General features: G+C 42.7%; 1 protein-coding gene across 1 annotated transcript in view; it reads left to right on the top strand.

Moving 5' to 3' along the window:
- Nucleotides 1-20,908, top strand: part of LOC108929015 (glypican-5-like) — a 135,037-nt gene that overhangs the window by 42,193 nt on the left and 71,936 nt on the right. Inside the window, exon 6 of the mRNA XM_018743298.2 lies at nucleotides 20,185-20,305. Coding sequence (XP_018598814.1) covers nucleotides 20,185-20,305 — 121 coding nt within the window. The remainder of the gene's footprint in view (nucleotides 1-20,184; nucleotides 20,306-20,908) is intronic.

The raw sequence follows: 20,908 nt of genomic DNA, 5'->3' as shown, positions 1-20,908 counted from the left end.
TTAGTTTATTTCTTTCCACTTTATGCATCGATGTTCATCACTCAAGTAGGTGCATAAAACTCAGAATAAACGAATCCTGATCAGCTTTCTAGAATTTTTTTTTTTTCATTTTAATTTAATTTATTCTTAATTCATGCACAGATATCTGGAAATACTTCATTTGCACGGGTAAAATACTATTTAATATAGAATTTTGCTGTCATTTTCAATAATGGACTGCAGAGGGCGCCATGTGCACGTGGTTAATCAGTAAACTATAGCACTTATCTAGTAGTAATACTGTACTTTGAATTACAGTCCCTTATATGTGTTAATTACCATAAAATAACTGCTATTCCAAGAAATGTGTCCATGTTTTCATATGTGCATTTACAGCAGCGCAGTGCTAAACTTTACAGTCCACTTCTAGAGCAAATGCATGTTTGCGTTTGTATTTGTGTGCTCAGCGTTGGAAGATATTATGGGAGGAAAATAAGGCAAAGCAGGTGCGAGGGAGGAGCGTTTCTGTGCGAGGATGTGAACGGGGGTCGTGTGATGGTGAAAGATTGTCGCCGGAGGGCCCTTTTCTGTGACCTGCTGCGGTGCGGTGAGACACGCGCGCTCCGACGCGCCCTGGCAGGACAGCGAAACACACGTGTGCGGCCCGACGGTCGTGCAGTTCGCGACATACGTGCAGGAACACGGATTTTCCAGAGCAGCATCACGTTCAACGCGGAGCCAGACCGCAGCTGTGCATATGCGCCCCTGCACAGTGCTGCTTTTCTCACTCCGCTTTCCGACTCCACGCTCGAGCTAATAAAATACTACCTTAGCTTTGGCTGCTCTCTTTATTTTTCATTAATTTCAATTTTTTCTTCCTGGACTACAAGTTCCCACTTGTTTCCACCGGCGCTCTCTTCTGTTCAAGCACCCTTTTCCTACATTAAGCCTGAATCCAGCTGCGAACATCTGGATGGGGACACAGGAGTCAGTCAGAGGACTGGGCGACCGTGAATGGGCGATTGTGGGGCGGGTGACCTCTCCGGGCCCGGCCCGTCCGCGGGGTCGAGCGGGACAGAGCGCGCACTGTGGGTTACGGGCTGCCGGAGTTTCCACCCTGAGCCTTTCTGCCGGAAATTCGGCAGCTCACAGCACTTGGCGGGCGGAAAACCGAAAATACTAAAGGTAGCGATTGCGAACGTTTCGGAAGAGCTTCGGCCTTGCTCGCTACTTATGGCAGTTAGACTGTTGCAGAATTTATTTATTTTTTTTAAAATTCGTAATAGAGAACATTCACAGCAACATAAAACAGTATAAGTATCGTGATAAAATGCAAACACATGCAAATATATGTAAATATGGCAAAGGGAGAAAGGTTACAGTACTTAGCACAAATGCTCATGTAACACCTTCAAAATTCATTAGGTCAAATGTTTGCTTTTCTACTCGGTCACTTGAGTCAACTTTGTAGAGGAGCTCTGGACTAACACACATTCTGAAGAATTATTTAGTTTTTTTTTTTTTTTTTCATAAATAAAACTAGTGCGCAAGACCTTCACCGGATTCCACGTCAGACAGCAACCGTGAATAAGTAAGCACCGCCTTAGTTTTTCAACAACGTGCTCTGCTGTGACAAGGGTTCTTTTTCGTGTTTTGTTATTTTCGACGGGTCGTAAAATCGGCTCCCGGGGGACTCATTGCGCACAGGCATGTGCGCGAGGCATCCCGGCTCCGCGGAGCGAGGAGCTGCTGCCAGCCCGCTCTCCGCAAGCTGCTCTGCGGGAGAGAGAGTCCGCCGCTCTGTTCCCGTACGAAACGCAGGGCTATCATGTTGCTCGTGTTTACATTGATTCCTTTAGCAAGATGCTTTTCTCCAAAGCGGCCTACAGCTCAGAGTAAAGAAAAGCGCAATTCTCAGCAGACAGATACAATCGCAGACATGGGATTCTCCGAGTACAAACATTAACTCACATTGCAAAAGAAGCACGTAACACACACGCAATGTCTACAACTGCTTGTCCCAGGTGGGGTCACAGTGAACCGGAGCCTAACCCTGCAACACAGGGCGGAAGGCTGGATGGGGAGTGGACACACCCAGGATGGGACACCAGTCCGCCGCAAGGCACCCCAAGCAGGACTCGAACTCGAGACCCACCGGAGAGCAGGGCCCAGCCAGATCCGCTGCGCCACCGCGCTCACCCGGCGTTAGCACGAAATTATCTTGTTATAATAGAATGGCATTGTGGAAGTGAAGAGGATCTCCCGATCTAATCCGTGTCGCATTCGACAAACTTTTCAAGTAACACGTCAACTGAAGTTTGTACATTGAGGACCCACTCTATTTGAGAAGGGAGCTTCTGGTATCAGCTGTAGCAACAAAATACTGTAACGACCTACATTAGCGTAAGTTTGAGCGGGAAACGAGTCTATTGTTAATAGTTGCATTATGGGAAAAAAAAGAGTAAAGTGTGCAACCACTAGGGGGACTTATGAGAAACATAAAGGGGTGTCCGTGTTTGGCAGTGGGGAGGATGCCTGGGTGCGCTAAGCAGAGGGAGCAGGTTGGCTTGAAGCGCAGATCATTGAGGAAACGGCACCCTTGGACCGAGAGTGTTATTTTCCTGTGTTGGTGATGTTCTAATAGAACGTTCATCATGAACGCTCTCTGTGTGTTTTTCTTTGCTCCACCTGAACCTGGAGTGCCGCACACCCCAATACATATTCTTTGAAAATACCCTCTGTAAAAATATATTCCTTCTATATTTCAGGTGTGTTTTCCAACCTTTCCATATAAAGGTGTGTTATGGTTAACATAACAGCAGCAAAATGTCTCCCAGCCGTTTTCGTATCGACGGCGCACTGGTCTGAATTTCATTGTGACGATTTACACGTCTGTGTGATCCACTCCTGCTCAGCTTCTGTAGTTTTCTTTTAAGGACATAATCCCTGCTCCCATTTTTCATAACCTTATCATGCTTTTCTCACCCATCTGACTGCAGTGTGCAGGCTTCTGTACCATTTAAGACTGGAAGAGGCACGATGAGCGACGCCTTAATGAAGCCCCCTCTCCGTCGGACACCCCCTCCCCTTGCATCTTTACGGGAAAAACTGCGCACAGCATGAGCTCGAGAATGGATTACGTTGCGTTTCCTTCTCTTGTGCGTTTGATCGCAGCCTGAAGTGTTTTGGGTCAAAACCGCTTTTGTCCAAAGAACACTGAGAATGCGAGAAACTCGCGAGAGCAGATATCACCATTATGGAATCATCATTCATTATTCAGCGGACACTTTGTGGGGAATCGCAAATGAACAGATTCATCAAATAATGGGAGCTGCGGTGCACTTGAGCAGGGCAGGAGGGCGTTGCCTCATTCATATTCCTTAGGAGTTGTCATGGGCCGCTGTGCCCACGCTCTCTCATCTCCATAGCCCTACTGTTACTCACCTCTTACGGAAACCTGAGTGTGGGGGGGGGTTACTGTGTCCAAGATGTATTGTTACCATTGTCCATCTCTGCCCGCTGGATGAGATGTAATGCATCATCTCTTAGCATGTGTTGCAGGGGAATGTGGTCTTGTGGATCAAACTTTTTCTGGGCCAATAAATAGGTCTGCATGGTGGCACAGCGAGTAGCGCTGCTGTCTCACAGCACCTGGATGGTGCGAGAGGACATAGATTTGATCCCTGCTCAGTCCATGTGGAGTTTGCATGTTCTCCCCGTGTCTGCATGGGTTTCCTCTGGGTGCTCTGGTATCCTCGCACAGTCCAAAGACATGTTGGTCAGGTTCACCCCTAGTGTGTGAGTGACAGAGTGAGTGTGTTCCACTGATGTATGAATGAGTGAGCCATTGTAAGTAATGTATCTAGCAATGTAGGTCACCTTGGTGAATAAGGTGTGTGGGCTGGTAACACAACATAGTATCCATTGGAAGTTGATTTGGAGAAAAGTGTCTGCTAAATATGTAAATAGAGCAAATGAACTGGGAATAAACTAAGGTATTTAAGTTGTTGGACATTGCTGACAACAGCAAAACACCTTGATGATCACTTACTGATCTAACTACATGTTTGGTGTTAAGGTGTCATTAGAGCCAGTGATCTGTTCTGTGCAGATTCTCCCCACAGTGAACTGGTCAAAGTGGTGGAACACTTTTATTACTGCAGATCTGACTTTATTTGCATCCTCTCATTGAAGGTACACTATCAACTGAGAACATTAAAGTAAACATGAAAAGTACAAAGGATAGAAAAGGTGATCTCAGCGTATTTGAAATGAGATAATAGCATAAAAATGTGTCACCAGACTTCCTGTTAATCAGCAGCTTCTCTTTTATTTTGACCACCGTTGCCAAACATTTTTGCATCACCTGCATCTTTTATGTAAAGTCGGGGATGGGGGAATTAGTTTGAAACCTAAGGGAAACTGAGAAGAGTTTGTTTTGGCTGAATATTTGCATATTCAGATTGAGATAAAAACGTGTGAGTCATACAGTGTTGGCCGTGTACTATATTGCGAGGTAACTTACCCTCTGATCAGCCTCCGAGAAAGAACGTGTTAAAGAAAAAAATAACAAGCTGCACTATTGATATTGCAGGCTGTGAGGTTTACCTTCATTGTAAATTACTTCTGATTAATTTCTCTATGACTAATTGGTTCACTGGCACCTATGTCAAAAGTCACTTATATTAGATAATTAACTGCACTGATTTATGTATTTACAGTATTCACCAGGTATACCACATTAATTCAAGGTAAGTACGTCAAACAAGGGCACATGTACTTTAGAGTGTGGTTCAGTGCTGTTTGAAGCCCTGATCCCCTGTGCTTAAGGAAGAGCCCAAGCTTGAATTGGCACAGTAAAAAATACATAGTTTATAGGTAATTTGCTTTGGAAAAAGTGCTATCAATCAGTGGAACAACTCTTCCAATTTAACCTGTCATTTAGTTTTTAATGTCATATTTGGATATTTGGATATGGTTGTATGTCATTTATCATTTATCAATGACCTTTTGCCCAGCTGAGAGCAATATAATCACACATGATTGTTCAGTCACACACAGTCACTACAGGCAATTTACAGTCTCAAGTGTACCTCCGACACTTGTCTTTGGACTGTGCGAAAAAACCAGAGCACCCCGAGGAAATCCACTCTGATGCGTGGAGAACATTCAAGCTCCACAAAGGCTGGGCTGGTTTTAACCCCACATCCAGAGCTAGAGCCCATAAGATTATATAATCCTTATTATCTTTAGTCATATCTCATACATTCCATGTTCTAAAGCTGGATATTTACTGTCATATCATTTGGAGTCAGAACATGGTACCACCCAGGTTTAGACTGTGTTCTGAGTGGCAGTGACCACTGTGGTCTTCAGAAATGTGGTTCAACCTCCTGAGCCAGTCAAAAAGCTAAAGTCAATGTGTTTTTTTTTTTTTTTTTTTTTTTTGTAAGGTTTTGAGTTATTTTTAACAAGTCCTTGGACCCTTCCCGCTTAAACCTTTAATTAGATAACTTTTTAATGGGTGCAGAATTTGATACGTAAACCAGTCTGTGCTAATTATGTTCGACCGTGGAGTAAAATTGAGTGCAGATCGTTCAGGGAAGCAGGGAAGGAGTGATTCGAAGGTTGGGGTTGCCAGCTGGAATAATTGAAAATACTGGTACATGTCAAAGTAAAATGTGCAATTCAATATTAGATATATTTTCTGAGGCCCAAGGCATCAACTACGAAGCGTTTATTTCCGCTTGATAATCATTCATCACTCAGTGATGAAGATGGAAGTCCATTTGCCATGCTATCATACTACCGCCCCCCTCCACCCCATTACCTGTAGATTGGGAGCAGCTAATCTCTCTATAATAAATCTTAACTAGTATTAAACCATGACCCTGGTAACCTGGTTGCCATGGCATCAGTCTTGGGAAGCCATCTTTCTAAGGTGTCTCCTTTATTTTTAGTTTCCAGTGGTTAAACAGGACCCCCCCCAGTGGCATATTGATGGTGCCCTAAGGGGCCATGGAAACAGTACTGTCCCAGCAGGCTTTAGCATGGATTATACAGTATTTACCCTGGTGCATTGCACTATGTGCTTCAGCACTTGCATTCTATCACCTTTGCCCAGAGTAGACAGAGTGAAAACGTGGAAACATGTCTCGTGTTGAGCTCAGATACAGTGCAGGCCAGTTTTGAGCAGAAATCCCACCTTCTTGGGGCCACTCTTCTCTTCTCTTCTCTTCTCTTCTCTTCTCTTCTCTTCTACGGCACATCTCACTGAACAGCTGTGTCACAGGAATCAGCAATTTTCCTCTGTATTGTATTTAAAAGTAAGAAAATCTACACCTCAGTATAGCAGCAAAAAGTCAAGCCTCATTCTAGATTTTTGTTTTTCTTTTTTAATTATTGTCTTTTCAAAAGTATATTTTAAAATTTTGTGCCGTTTAAGGCTTCGCCACCCGAAAAGGAAGGCTTGTCAAAGTAGTACTGTGTGGTGTGAGTGACTGAGTCAATGGGACAATAAACAAAAATTCAGGTCAATATAATTCAGTATCTGAAGGTAGAAATATGGTTGTTTTGTATCCCCAACATTTTGCTGAGAGCAGCGAAAGGGGTTCCTCTAATTCACACTGCTGTCAGTGGCTTTACTTTTCACACTGCAAACACCACAGTGCCGCACTAGAGCTGATTGTGGTGGGGAGAGGTGGGTGATGGGGTGCGATGGGGGGGTTCACCAGCAACCAGCAATGGGCAGCTGCTTGACCTTTCCACTGGATGCTCTGGTAGAACATCCCTTAAAGACATCCTTTCACATAAGACTGTAGGAACAGCCCTGTATCACAGCCAGGCTGTCCATTGACTAAAATGAAGTTCCTAATTATTGCGTAACGATTACATGTTTTCTTCTGTAGGAGTATAAAGACACTTGCTAAGTCTGAATATCAGTGTTTGGAGTCCTATATTTAGAGCAGTCCTCTGATGAAAGACATATGGTCGCTTATAATCTGAGGCCCTACACAGGCTGCTGATCTGCTCAGTCATGGAGTAGCACAGATAGGAAAAGAGGGTGAAGAAGCTCGTATGAGAAACCAGTGAATTATAAAGCTCACCCCAAATCAATGTGGTTGAAAATGTATTGGTGCCAGACTGTCAAAAAAAAAAAAAGAAAAATCAGATTTATGGTACTTCACAAACACTGTGATGAAAACACAGCCATGTGATCAAGATGCTGAACGGAGAAGCGCTCAGTGGGCAGAGTGTCATGGGTGTTTGTGCAATCAAAGTCTTTGCTTTAAGAAAGTAGGATGCCTTTTCTTTACTGCTTCACGCCCACATTCAGCACACCTGTTTCCTCTGCGATGGACAGGTGCCATGTTTCCAGCACTCTGTGTTAATACACAACATAACCTGTCTTCTTTTTATATAGCACCAGTTCAAGTGAGAAACAGGAGCTGTCTGTATTTGTTTTTACTGCGTTTCTTGTAGTAAAGCGTCCTTGATGTGGGCATCGTTTCAGGCTGAGAGGCTTGGGTTTAACATCCAAGCGAAGGTACCATTTCTTATGCAGGGGCTGGGGGTGGAAGGTGGCCCATGGCAACCCAAGCCAATCCGTCAGTGAACGCTTTGTAGACTTGTCCTGATATAGCACCGTTGGAGGGATCCGTCCTGGGGTACCGCACTCGCTCGGTAGAGGGTAGCGGAGGTGGGGGGTGAGCGGGGAGCGATGGCTGTCTGACAGCATCATCACTATCTGTCATCCTAGAAAAATGAGGCTGTGCGAAGGGAGGGCGGAAATATTAAAAGACTCTAAATCAAGATGCAGCGCCCTGTGGATCCTGTCAGGGACCTGTTATTGTAAGACGTACGGTGGCAAGCAGAGCAGCTCAGGTGTAGGGTACAGCAACGAATCGGGGAACGTAATTGCGCTCGGCCTGCCTGGCATATATTGTAATGTTTTGGAGAGAGGACATGTGACTGTGAGGTTACAGATTCGGCTCCCGTGGAGGGTCTCTTGTGTCGCCTTCAGCTAAATTACTTCAGTTGAATATTCATTGGAACTCATACATTACATGTGAAACTAATATGTAGATTCAGTGGGACATTAATACAATAGCTTAGGTGATGATGTTTTACATTCTTTCCATATGTACATTTAATTGTAATTTCAACATTTTATTGCCATTATTTATAAGAAACAAAAGTAAAAATATTTAGATATATGTATACATATATTGTTTGTGTGTGTATGTATAGATATATTTATCACAAACATGGGAGAATCAAGTAGCCTCTCTGTAACCACTGTTGTATTAACAAGACATAAAAAAAAAAATGCAGATTTTGTATATTTTTTCACAAGAAGTCAATGGCATAGGATATGAGGAGATACTATAATGATCCTGTCATTTCTTCTTCAGACTCATTGTTATACAGTATTGTCTGTCTGCAGGATTTTGATGCCACATGAAAACATAGAAACATTATGCTAAACTTTTCAAGACTTCTACTTTACTGCAACTTCTACAAGAGCACGAATGACCGTGTAATGTCATTGCTTTAACTGAGAATGCAATATGTGTTTTACTGAGATTTTTCATGCATTCTCATCTAGATTCATGTCTTACCTGTGGGAGAATAGCCTTTTGTCGGTGGAGGACTATTACAGGGAAAAGGAACACGCACAACTCAACACATCCTCTTTAGTACAAGCCCAGTGGCTGAGCCTAATGCTGGTCTCTACCTTAACCGTTTCTCTTCGTTAAAGCTATGCGTTTCTACCATGGATCAATGAGTCAGAACGACTGCCAGCTGAAAAGTCACCCTCAAACATCTGAAATCCACCAGGCTTCCCCGCGCAATCTACTTGGAGCTCTTCTTTTTTTGCAAGACCAACCCTAGGGGTGTCCAGTCTGGGGGAAAATTAAGACTGTTCACAGAAGTAATAGCTCGGGGTCTATCTCCCCTGGCAACGCTAAAGGGCTGGATCGCACGGTCTCTCTGCGTGGTGCCGGCCGGGTGATATAAGACACAAAATGGGTTTCTGCGGTCTACAAAAAAGCGAGCTCATAAAGCATCTGAGGGTGGGAAGTCAGAAACGGCCGCCTCAAAGCCGATGAGCGCCGGGAGGAATTGTGGACGCGAGAGCCAAAAACTGGGCCAGTCAATTTGTCAGACTGCTTTACATAAGTGAGGACAGCCCTGTCTGTGTCTGCACTCTGTGGAATTTGTCATAAACGGCAATACGGGTTCATATTAGTACAAGTGAACTGGAGTTCCACAAGGCTGCTTCATTAAGGAAGTGTCGTAGTATGCAAGATGATTAATATACAATGCGATCACAAATTCACTGCTGCTAGCAGAGTATTTATCAGAAACTCTTATTTTGCCAGCTGCAGTAACCTGAGTAACAATGTAGCCTGTAAAGTATAAAAATGTAGAGCAAGATCAGGCCTGCATCAATTCATATTGGGAGGCCCCCTCACTGACTGAGAAGGGTGTCAAAATTATTTCCATGTAAAGAATGGAATATATATATATATATATAGATATATAGCTATATATAGATTTTTTAAAAAAAATTCACAGAATGCATTGCGGGAAAATTACATTTAGGTTTAGGCACTGTAGCTGTACTAGTTTGTATATAATAGTATAGGTGATTCTTGGACGAATTAGCCCTAGCCTGCCCCCCCCAGGGTCTGCGAACAAGTTATTGCTCTAACTTGAAAGGTAAAGCTCGGAGGTTCTCGGTTGTGGCTCCATTGTGGTGGAATGGCCTCACTCAGAACTGCGGAAACTCTGTTTTCAAGAAGGGTCTGAAAACTTACCTTTTCCTGATCCACTTTGCCCAAGATCTCTCCAGCTCATTTACGGTGTAATTGTTCATGCATCGTAACTTCATGAGCATCCCCTGATACAACCTTTATTCAGCCGCTAGGCCGGCATTATACTTGGTTATTTGTGTATCTCAGAATATTTATAACAAAAAAAAAAATTGGTGGGAGGATATCAGGATTTGTCTATCCTGTGTTTTATGCACCTACTCGAACAGTGAACCTTGGTGCAGCAAGTGGTGGGTAACAAACTAGGTTTGCTTGAGTCACATGTCTCTGCAGCTCTGTCTCTTTCTCTTAACGTAATGCATAAGTTGTACTTTTGCTGAGATGTACGTCGCTTTGAATAAAAGTGTCTGCTAAATGAATAAATGTAAATATAAATGTAAACTTACTCACATTATAACCAAAAAAGTATTGCGATGTCCACACATTTTCTACATGTACTAATGTTCATTTCTGTCAATGTCCCATCAGTCATTTCAGCCTTAAGTTACCAAATATGCAAATTTGCTGAACTGAGATTTAGATCTCACTGTCTTCCCTCTTTAAGCATAAAGATTACTTACTGCCTCAGCAGAAACTGTGCTTGTTTCACCATTTTTGCTTTCTGGTGTTCTGCCTCATTTACTTGCATATAAAAATTAGATTTAACATGAAGGACCCCAAAATCGGGCACTGGATACGCAAAGAGACATGCTTTATTATCTATGATTCTGCACTTTATTACTATTCTTTATTACTGTGATTACTGACTTAACCACTGTGCTAAGTGGGGCAGTCAAAGAGTCAGGTTCTAATCCCAGGGCATGATGCTGTACTCTAAAACAAGGTAGCTACCGTGAAACAATACATTAATAGTTACCCAGTGCTATAAATGGGTGAATGATTCTAAGTACCTCACTAAACAGACCTGGCATTGTGAGTTGCACTGGAAGAAGATATTGACCAAAAATGGTTAAAAATCCAGTTTATTTGTTTAATACAGTATCTGGGTGTCCAGTAACTGGAAAGGTTGTTTTTTTTTTCTTGTGCATTAACTAATTTCACCATCTAAGGTAGGGATTTACTCATCACAGTTGATGAATATTATGAAGTGTCATTGCTGCCCATACACCAGGGCTCATTTTGGGATTTCCAGGGCACCAAAGACCAGGATGCTCAGCCTACTGAGAATTGTTTTTGTGTGATTTGCAGCAGAATGGGGTGACATTTTTAAATGAACTGTGTGCTCCATTAGGGCACGGTGAAATGTGTGCACTATTCACCGTCTGGCGATATATTGACACCCCCCTCCCCCGCCCCCCTGGGATAATGGCATGAAAGCACTTGAGTTTTGAACTGGGAGCAGCCGTAATGTTTTGCGCGAACTCCTTCAGCAAAGCCCCATTTCTAATGTTGCGGTGGACATGATTTTGAAAGCATTTTTTTTTTTTTTTTTTACTTGAAAATTGAAAGCTTTTCCACCGGACGGATAAAAAAAGGCTCTACATATAAAACTTTTGATTTCTGACTTGTGAAAAAGAAGCTCTTGAGAGATGTTAATCTCAGTGCTTCCAGCTCGCGACTCTTGCTTTACGGCTGAAATATATAAAGGTGATGCTTCAGTAAGACACCAGGGCACAGAGGGATCTAACGGAATTACAGAGGAAGCCAGCAAGGATAGATATCAATAAAGATATCTTTTTAATCAGTGGTGGAGAACTTCCAGTAAGGAAAGGTCATAAAAGTGACAGAAAGGCCTGTTTTCCCTGAGTGTCATAAAGGATGACAGAACATGAATTCTGAAATCTAACACAATGTATTCTCACAGCACTGAAACAATCTTTTTTTTTTTAAATTTTTTTAGAAACTTTTTTTTTTTTTAAGTTAATTGAAAAAAATAGCAGGATAAAATCAGATTTGAGACAAATTTTGTATGTGTAATAATTGTCCTGAGCTATTTCCCTTACAACTGGGTGTAAATGTCAGATTCTTGGAAGGAAGTTCACATGTCACAAGGGAAAAAAAAGTACTGCACATTTCAGCAGAGCAAAGCATCATAACGATAAATATTTGTTTCTTTATTTATTGATTTATTCATTCCGAGACAGGAGCTGTACCTCCTGGTTTTCCTTCTGGGGTCCTTTCACACAAGAGGCCCATTAGTTCTTCAAAGGCGGGAAGGATCGGCTGTCTGGCTCCCTCTTCCCTCTCGGGTCGGCTTGGCACCTCATCGGTAAAAAAAAATGCGGCTTCCTTCTCGGCAGCGCTTCTAGCTGAAGGCAGCGACAGAGAAAGATTGAGTGATACTCTGGACTCCGGAGCACGTCCGCTTGCATCAAAGATGTCCATTCCCTAAAGGGCGATTATCTGTATTTGTGCTCCTCCTTTTTAAATTCAGAGCCTCGAATAAACTCACGAAATACAAAAGGGGGGATACCTCATTTTTACACGTAACTTCTGCGTCGGTGCGATTACGTGAGGTGAGACGGTTCTCTGGGCCGATGGAGTCATCCTGAAACACCATGTCATGCAAGTGATGTGTCCTGCACTACAGCACATGTGGTGCTGTCTATGTTTCCTTGCATCAGTCTGCATTGCAGTGCTGCTGGTTAAAGGAGCTGGTCTTCTCTGGTATTCCAAAATACACAATGCAATCGCGCTCCCGTGCCCTGCTGGATTTGACTGTAATTGGGACGTCTGAGGTGTTGGGTGAAAGTAGAAACAAAGCTTGGTGCTTGGAGTGGTGAATGTCTCTTCCCCATTCAGAAAAGTTATGTAGAAATGGAAAATGAAGCGGAAAACATATGCCAGGAGGCACAATCACTCTGAATGAGGGTGCTTATTAAGTAGCTTACTAAACAGCAGTTAAACACCATTGATAAAGGATGTTCGGACTATTTTCGGGGGTAAATTTGCTCAATGGGGTTTTCAGAATTGTTAGACCATACAGTATATCGCTATTATACTACTAAGGGTAGATGCAGGGCAGGACATCTGATCTGGCACTGCAGGTACATTCCGGAACAAAAATCCCCTATCTTTGCTGTTTCAGCTGCTGTCTCCGCCTCTTGTCCCCTTCATCTGTACCCACAAGGGCCGTGTCACCTTGCGCTGGCTGCGGAATCCGTCGTCCCCGAAAGAGTGTTGTCACACACATTGTAACCCGCAAAACGAGGCCAAGCTGATTGTCTTGTTGGCCTCGGTCCTAAAACCAGGCACATTATACAAACAGCTGTACCTGACATGGATCAATACTCCTTCATGGCTCATGGGCTTCCACTGATTAGAAAATAGTTGTTAGCAGTGCATTTAGGAGCTGGCCCTGCTCTTCTGTGGCGTGTCTCCTTCAGAAGCACCTTCTGCTCCCCATCGCCAGTTCTTTACTTGATTATCCTGAGCACTTTCTTTCGATAGCAGCTATTGTACCAATGTTTTAATTTGAACCTCTGTTGGTGCCAGTAATGCATTCTGGGAAATGTAGTTGTGTGGCTGGATTCTAGGTTTAAGGACTCAGAACTCTTTCTTGCCAGTTTAAGCGCACTGAAATTGGTTGTGATTTGGTGCCAAACATGAAACACAAGACAAAAATGATGTTATTTTCTACCTGCACATTATTTGTACAAGGCAACAGCATTTCAACGTGAATAATAGTGTAAAGAAGACCCAACAGTGTAACAAGTAACAGCTGTGTGCAAGTTGTGAGGAAGGTTAAGACATTTCCATAGGATACGTTTTTTAAATTTAGGTGAGCATAACAACCAAAAATTATTCATTAAATAATTTCATAATGAAATTAGTCATTTCAGCAAGTTTATTTTTGTTTCACTTGGGTATTTTTTCCATGCATTCATACATTTAAAAGTAAAAAGAAAAAAATTTGCAATAGCACAATTTGGAATCACAGCATGCTTGATTTATTATTTGAGCATAATTTTAGACTCAGCCCTACAAAAAATAATTTCAGGCCATTTTTAAGTTAGAGATTGAATGAAATGTTTTCAGAACTATCTTCTTAAAAATCTGAGGGAGATACCACGATGGGGATTTTAGTCTAACTGAAATCAAGGCGCTAAATGCCTTATATGCTGCTAAAAAAGGACAAAGACATTTTGCGGGCATATTCATTATAACAGCCCCAGATATGTATGTTGTCAGGGGCTGGTGGGATTACAGCTTCTCCATCCATGCATCCAGTGATGTGACAGCGGTGATTTGAGGAAGATGGCATTTGGCTGTAATTGGGCCTATGGAGTTGTGTGTCAGACGAGGTTCTCTGTCACTCTCTACAGACACCCGTGTCTGTGCTACTGTTTTTGGGTAATGAGGCTTGTTTACGACAGTCAGCATCAAAACCTCTCATTTCATTGTGATGGAAAATCATTATTATACATGAAAGAAATAATGACAGATAATGGGGAAACTCATTTTCTCTCCAGATATTGTATAATGCAATTTCTTCTCATACTCAAAGCCAACAATTTTGATTAGTCTGCATCTGTTTGTGTGTATATGTGTGTATGTGGTTCGGAGCGTTTGCACGTTTTCTCTTTATTAAGCGTTTTCTTAACTCAATTTTAGGAAAGTCAGTCTTCATTAAAAAACCTTTATTCTGTGACCAGAGTAATTACTGTAAATCCAAAGCTTCAAAAGACTGACAAATATTTGTGAGTATGAACAGACTTCATTAAAGAAGCAGCTCCTCGGATCCATTTATTCGCAAACCGTATTTTTTACTTTTGCAGAAAGTATTGCCTGAAACCTTTCTTGTCACGACTTTTTACATTTTCTGAAATTACATTTTCACAAACAATAAGATGGAAACAGTGAAATAGTCCAGAGCCCCGAATAATCACTGAGCTGCCTGTAAGAGAAACATTCTGTGATGTCAAATTGCTTATATTTAAAATGGAAAAATGAACTTAATATTTGAAGCCCTTCTTTCCCGTCTTCACTTTGGTTTATCAAAACACCCTGTTCAGTCTGCATTACAGCTGTCTTTATACATTCTCTCTGTGTGTGTGCGTGTGTGTGTGTGTATACATATATATATATATATATATATATATATATATACTCAACATGAGTGATTATTTCTTGAAGGATTTTTGATTATGTAATTCAGTTAAAAGCACTGAGAAATTACAATCAGAAAAAAAGTGGACTCCTTAACTGTGATGCTAGATGAAAAGTGTCCTAATTCCGTGACACTTAGTAAGAGCAAGGCAGCAGGTGGTGTAGTGGTTAACGCTGCTCCTTTTGCCTGATCAGACTCAGCTTCGAATCCAACCTGAGCAAGGTACTTAACCTGTGTCGCTTCTGCAGAAATTGCTCTGATGGGTAAATGATTGTATGTTGCTTTCGGAGAAAAGTGTCAGTTGAATGAATATTAACAAATACTTTGTGACAGTTGTCTGCATCATCGGGGGTGGTGGCGCAGTGGGTTGGACCTGGTCCTGCTCTCCGGTGGGTCTGGGGGTCGAGTCCCACTTGGGGTGCCTTGCGACGGACTGGCGTTCCGTCCTGGGTGTGTCCCCTCCCCCTCCAGCCTTGTGCCCTCTGTTGCCGGGTTAGGCTCCGGCTCTCCGCGACCCCGTATGGGACGAGCTGTTCAGACAATGTGTGTGTCTTCATCACAGGCTTTTAATCGTGGCATTTCTTGTCCCAATTCAAGACCCTTAGCCTTTACCCTCCCTGTTCTCTGCATCACCATTTGCACCTCCATAAACACAAGGTTGTGTGTTTGAGCTGTTGCCAAGCCAACGTTGCCTTCCTATTTGCCGGTATCGTACAGAACACACAGCTGGTAGGAAGAGCAAAAGACTCATCAGCAGAGATATGATCTATAAAACTGGAGTTTTCCTGTTCTTTTCCATGGAAACTTTCATATCTTAAAGCTTTGCCAGTGGAGTTTCCTTAATAGTGTAATTCTCACATCTGTTCATTCAGCTGACACTTTCCTCCAAAGCAACTTATAATGATTTATACAGCAGGCTAACTTTTTATTTTATTTTTGTAGTAATAATAATAATAATCTTTCTAATTATTATTTCAAATGGAGCAGTCTCAAGATAAATAGGTCAATAGTACTACAGCCACCGGTGGGACCCATTGTAGAGTCTAGAGGGAGCAGCTCCAAACACCGCACCACATGCTGCCGTAAATGAAGCAAAGCTCGCATAAGTCATACTTTAAAAAGTTTGTAATATTAAAATAAAGTTTGCCACTTTTAAGGTTTACTTTTTGGCAATTGTTTTGTAAAGCCTGACTGTTCTGTTTCTGTGAGGAGGCAGACAAGGTGTGTGTGTGTGTGTGTGTGTGTGTGTGTGTGTGTGTGTATCAGTCTGGAGGGTATGTTAAGGCTATAATATTTACTCTGCCACAAACAGCTCCAACAGTAAAATAAATTTTGGAAGAGGGTATGGGTGGGCTTGTTTCTGTCTCTAGTTCACCACAGCTTCAGCTACACCCCAACTTCCAGATCCCCTTAGTGACCAAGGGCGTAAACAACATCCATTTGGCTTCAGCCACATAAAGAAAGTTTACAGCGTGGAGGGTTATGCTATATGACACCTGTCTCTGGTTCCGTGGGGCCGCTGTGTGAATTCTGCATTAGTCCTGTTACTTAGGGTAGGCAACAATGGGTATCTTTGATGAGGCCCATTATGTCACACCACAGGGTTATGGGTTCTTTTCCCAAAGGCAGGATCTTCTGTAGGAACCTTGAGAAACACATTTACTTTCTGTTGCCGATGTAAAAAATGACAAGCTTTGGACGGTTATCTAACACATAAAAAAAAAAAAAATCTGTTTCTAAAAACTTTCTTGTTTCTATTCATTGTGTTACTTTTGGGAAGAAAGTAAGTAGCATCTGTTACGGCCTACCTTTGCGTGAAAACGTGACATTAATGATTCCTTTGTGCTTTAAAAACTGCTCCCGTGGAATATGTAAGTGAACGCATAATATTTTCATTTGAGGAAATAAAAGATGACAATTTATGGGAGGATAATATTAGATCATCAGAAGCTGCCACGCCGCGTTGACGAATCCTCCTTCAAACTGCCATTGCTAGCAGCCCCCGGATGCGAACCACGTTTCGCTTTAGACTACGTTCTGTCGCAGCTGTTTGATACAGCGGTGAGGTGGAGGCAATCTCTGACATATTTGTATTTAGCACAAATCCTGCCACACGACGACTTGGGCGCGAAAGGAGATTTCAGGTGTTTTGGTGTTCAATCATCTGACACCCAAGGAAGGAAAAAAATAGATTTCCTGTAAGCTTTGGTGTTCTTATAGGAATTCTTGGGAAGAGACAAATCATTGTGAAAGTGTTTCTAGAGTAGATGCTGTGGATGCCACTGGAGTGGTGAAGTACAGCCCCGTCCGTGGCGATATATTCACACGTCAACGGTATCGGGGGGGTCCACGTGTACCTCTGTACCCACATCGTGGGCTTCGGTCCACCTCCCGCTGGCACTAAATGAACTGGCACAGAAAACAGTGTTTGCACACATTACCCATCGACTTGTTAGCAACACATCTTAGCCTTCGTCTTTACATTAATCTCAAACCGTACAGCATCGTGTAAATCTGCGTGCCTGCAGATCATCAGCGTTCGCAGTCCTCCGAGTCTAATTCTATGTCAGCAGCGTTTCGCGCTGGGCCGTGCTTCTTTTTTCATCACGTTGGTGTCATCGCTTTATTTTCCGCTGGCTGGCAGGGCCCTTTTTAAGGTACTTTCAAGTCCTCCAGGCAGCGCTGATGCTTTTTTTCCTGCATGCTGGGACTGTAATTGAAGGAGCGGGACAGTGTGACAGCCGGGGTGCACTGATGCAGCGATGCAGGCTATCTGCTAGGCCTTAGGAGGAGCAGAATACAGCTGCTCTGGTTATTGCCACCCCAGTGTAAAATTCATGGTTCTCTGCCCAGATTGGGAAAACGGGGTAGTCAAGCTCACACATCAGTAAATTGTGTTTTGTTTTTTTTTTTGTGCTTCGTTGTCAGCAGATTGACAGGGTTCCATGTTAAGTCCTAGTGCGGAGGCAGATGGTTTAATTACCGGTAAAGTGCCCGGGGTGTAGTCACAAAACACATCCCTGCAGGAGTTCATAGTTCGAATCACAGTTTTTAGTGTATGACTGTTGACTGTTGTGTGTGTGTTTGTATGTGTGAGCGAGTGAGTGAGAGAGAGCAAGCAAGAGAAAGAAAGAAATTATCCTTTTTCCCATCTGTCTCAAGTGGTTCTGACTGGTTCTGTGAAAATCTTTTTTTTCTTATTTTTCTTTCTTTTCTTTTTCTGCTCAGAAGAACAAGGAAATTATACAATTTTTTTTTTTTTTTCTAGAAGGTTAGAATTGGAAAAGAGCCTGTGAAGATAAAAGAAAACAGGCACAGGTAATTTAGGTGAATGTCTGTATCTATTGTGTGTTCTCCCAAAAGTTAATTGCAATAAAATTGCACTAAATGCTTATCATAACAGAGGAGATTATTTGTAGCATTGAACTGAGTATAACACACACACATACAAGCAGAGGTTTCATGCAAGATTCTAATGAAGGAAATTTTAAATATTTTAATAGAACAGTGAAGAAGATTTACAGAGCTGAAAATGTTAAGTTAAAAAAAAAAAAAAAAAAAAGTTGTTGATGAAAACGTGAACCTTTGGGCCGTGCATTGCGGCGGGATGGAGGGGCCCTGCACGAGCTCCCGCTGCAGTGTTTGCGGAGCGGCCCGCTTCCCCATTCTCTGTGTCGGAGGCGTCGGCACGCTGGCGGAGAAACAGCAGCAAAGGCAGGCAAGCGGCAGCCCAGAAAAAAAGCCACTTTTCAAGTGTTCGAGCAAGACCTGCGCAGGCGCCGCACGGCTTTCTTAAGAGGGCTCCTCTGAGCTTGTTTGCCTTTTGTCTGCGCTGGCGAGCGGCACCGCGCCGCAGGCCGGCTGGAGAAGAGCGCTCGCGTGACGTAGCGCCGGGCTGCCAATCGCCGACAGCGAGGCAATGCCTCGAGTGAGGGATGAGCGGCGCGATCTGTCACGGGAAATAGGGTGACGTGTTTAAAAGTCTGATACAACGCACCTCCTTTGTTTTTACCAAGACTTGCATCACATGGACCCCTTTACGTTTCCTGTACAGTTCATATAGTACGTATACAACCATGTCCTGTGTAGTATCAGTCAAAAGTTTGAGTACACTTGCTGGAAGCTAGTCCCCCCCCCCCCCATCTCCACAAGCAAGGTGATCGGGAAATGAGCCGGCGTTCCCAGCTTTTCTGCTGCAATTGTAGGGCACGATGTAGGAAACCTTTGTGCTGATTTGCTCTCATGCCCAGTTTGTCCCGTGGACGTATTGCCCAGGTTGCCCAGACTTTTGACAGCAGGTGAAGTGTTTGTATCTGAAAAAAGGTTTGTGCTCATCGCCTGTAAAATCACATAAAGGATTTGTGCAGCTGAGAAAGTGTGAAAGAGTTTTGCAAGTTCATTTTCCAGCTGACTCGTTTAGCAGGGGAGGCATTGTACCTATTGGCTATTTACTATCAGACCAAATTCTACTCAGTTGTTCCCATATTTTTTCCATAGATGTTATGATATATCATAACAATAACAGTGTAGTTATAGCAGTATGTACTTAGTATAAATGTACTCTAAACATTGATGTATGCACATATATGTATGGTACCTGTTGTATAAATGAACCATTTTGCTGCTTTGCACTTTCCTATTCTATCTGCCCTACTGTACACCCATGTTCTGGTCATTGTTTGTCAGAAAAATGATAAATACCATGAAGTTTACCAGCAACATCTGGTAAGATAGTGGTTAGAGCTGCTTCCTTTGAATCCCAAAGGGTGCATGTTTAAACCCCACCTCCAGCTGTAGTATGCTTGTACAAATCATTTATCCTGAATTGCTGCAGTAAAATTATTCAGCTATATGAATGGGTAAATAACTGTAGGTAGATTAATATTGTATGTTGCTTTGGAGAAAAGCATCATCTAAACAAATAAATGTAAATTTTTCATTTTCCTGTTTGCTTTAATCCTCAGCTCAAGCTCAGAAAAGGCCAATAACTTCATTCAGGCTGTGGGTTGCCTTTCTGACTGTCTTATGAGTTGTCATGATCATTCTTCATCGTAGGCTTCTGCGTTTATTTCTTGTCCCTCATATACTCCCTTTATGTCAAGAACACCGCATGTATTTATGTAGCTGTTATTCATATTTACTACCTCAAATCTTTTTCTGCTGGGTTTGCCTGAGATCTAAGAGGCCTTAAATCCATTTGGTTTGCTCAGTGTTAAGGGCTACTAAAATTCAGCTCCCTTTGATACAGAGATGTCAATGTCAGTAGCAGCCTCTTACAGAATAGACCTTCACATCAGTGCACCTTTTCCTCCTTAGCTACACGCTCCGGGTGGTGGGCAGTGGGATCGATGCCCAGTCTGGAAACCCAGATGTCAAAGTGAAGGGGCTTGACCCCGTGATAAACCAGATCATCGACAAGCTGAAGCACATCAACCAGGTAGGACCCGTCGGCACAACTCAGTGATATATGTGCTGGAGTACAGTCTGGACACGAGTCCAAAGTAAGCTGGTGGAGGAAAAAGTCAAACTGTTCAGACTTTCTATCCACCAGTCACAGTGTGTGTGAAATTTTAGACATAATGATGATATATTGTCAAAATTACTGGAGTTAAATCAACTCTGAGAGAGTTCATTCAATCCCTGGATTTCTCTGAGTCAAAGCAGAGCTGCCGATTTTACTGTGGAAGGAATGAAATTGAGGCCAAAAGTGCATCAAGACCCTGTCCCCTCCGTTCGTCTTTTTTATACACAGTCGGCTTTATGGTTGGTTTGATTATGGTTTGAATCCAGTGAAAATACATCAGTGCACACAGGCGAGTCCAACAAGAATCCAAACAGACGCATCTGAAGCTGTCTTATATGTGTGCGTATAGTGCTTGTAAATCCTGCATGCTTTGGAAGAAATGAATTGGCCATGGATGCTCTTTTGTAGTACAAACACAGTTTATAACACAAGTTCATGCATATTTTGCGTATTTACATCCAGTAAAGCTACTGCGCTTGATTTCCTTTGGTTGCGTTCTCTTCTGAACGTGTATCC

The sequence above is a fragment of the Scleropages formosus genome, chromosome 12 (genome assembly GCF_900964775.1).
Source record: "Scleropages formosus chromosome 12, fSclFor1.1, whole genome shotgun sequence".
NCBI classification, from domain to species: Eukaryota; Metazoa; Chordata; class Actinopteri; order Osteoglossiformes; family Osteoglossidae; genus Scleropages; species Scleropages formosus.
The sequence above is the reverse complement of the archived record's forward strand: the minus strand, read 5'-3'. Positions and strand labels throughout refer to the sequence as shown.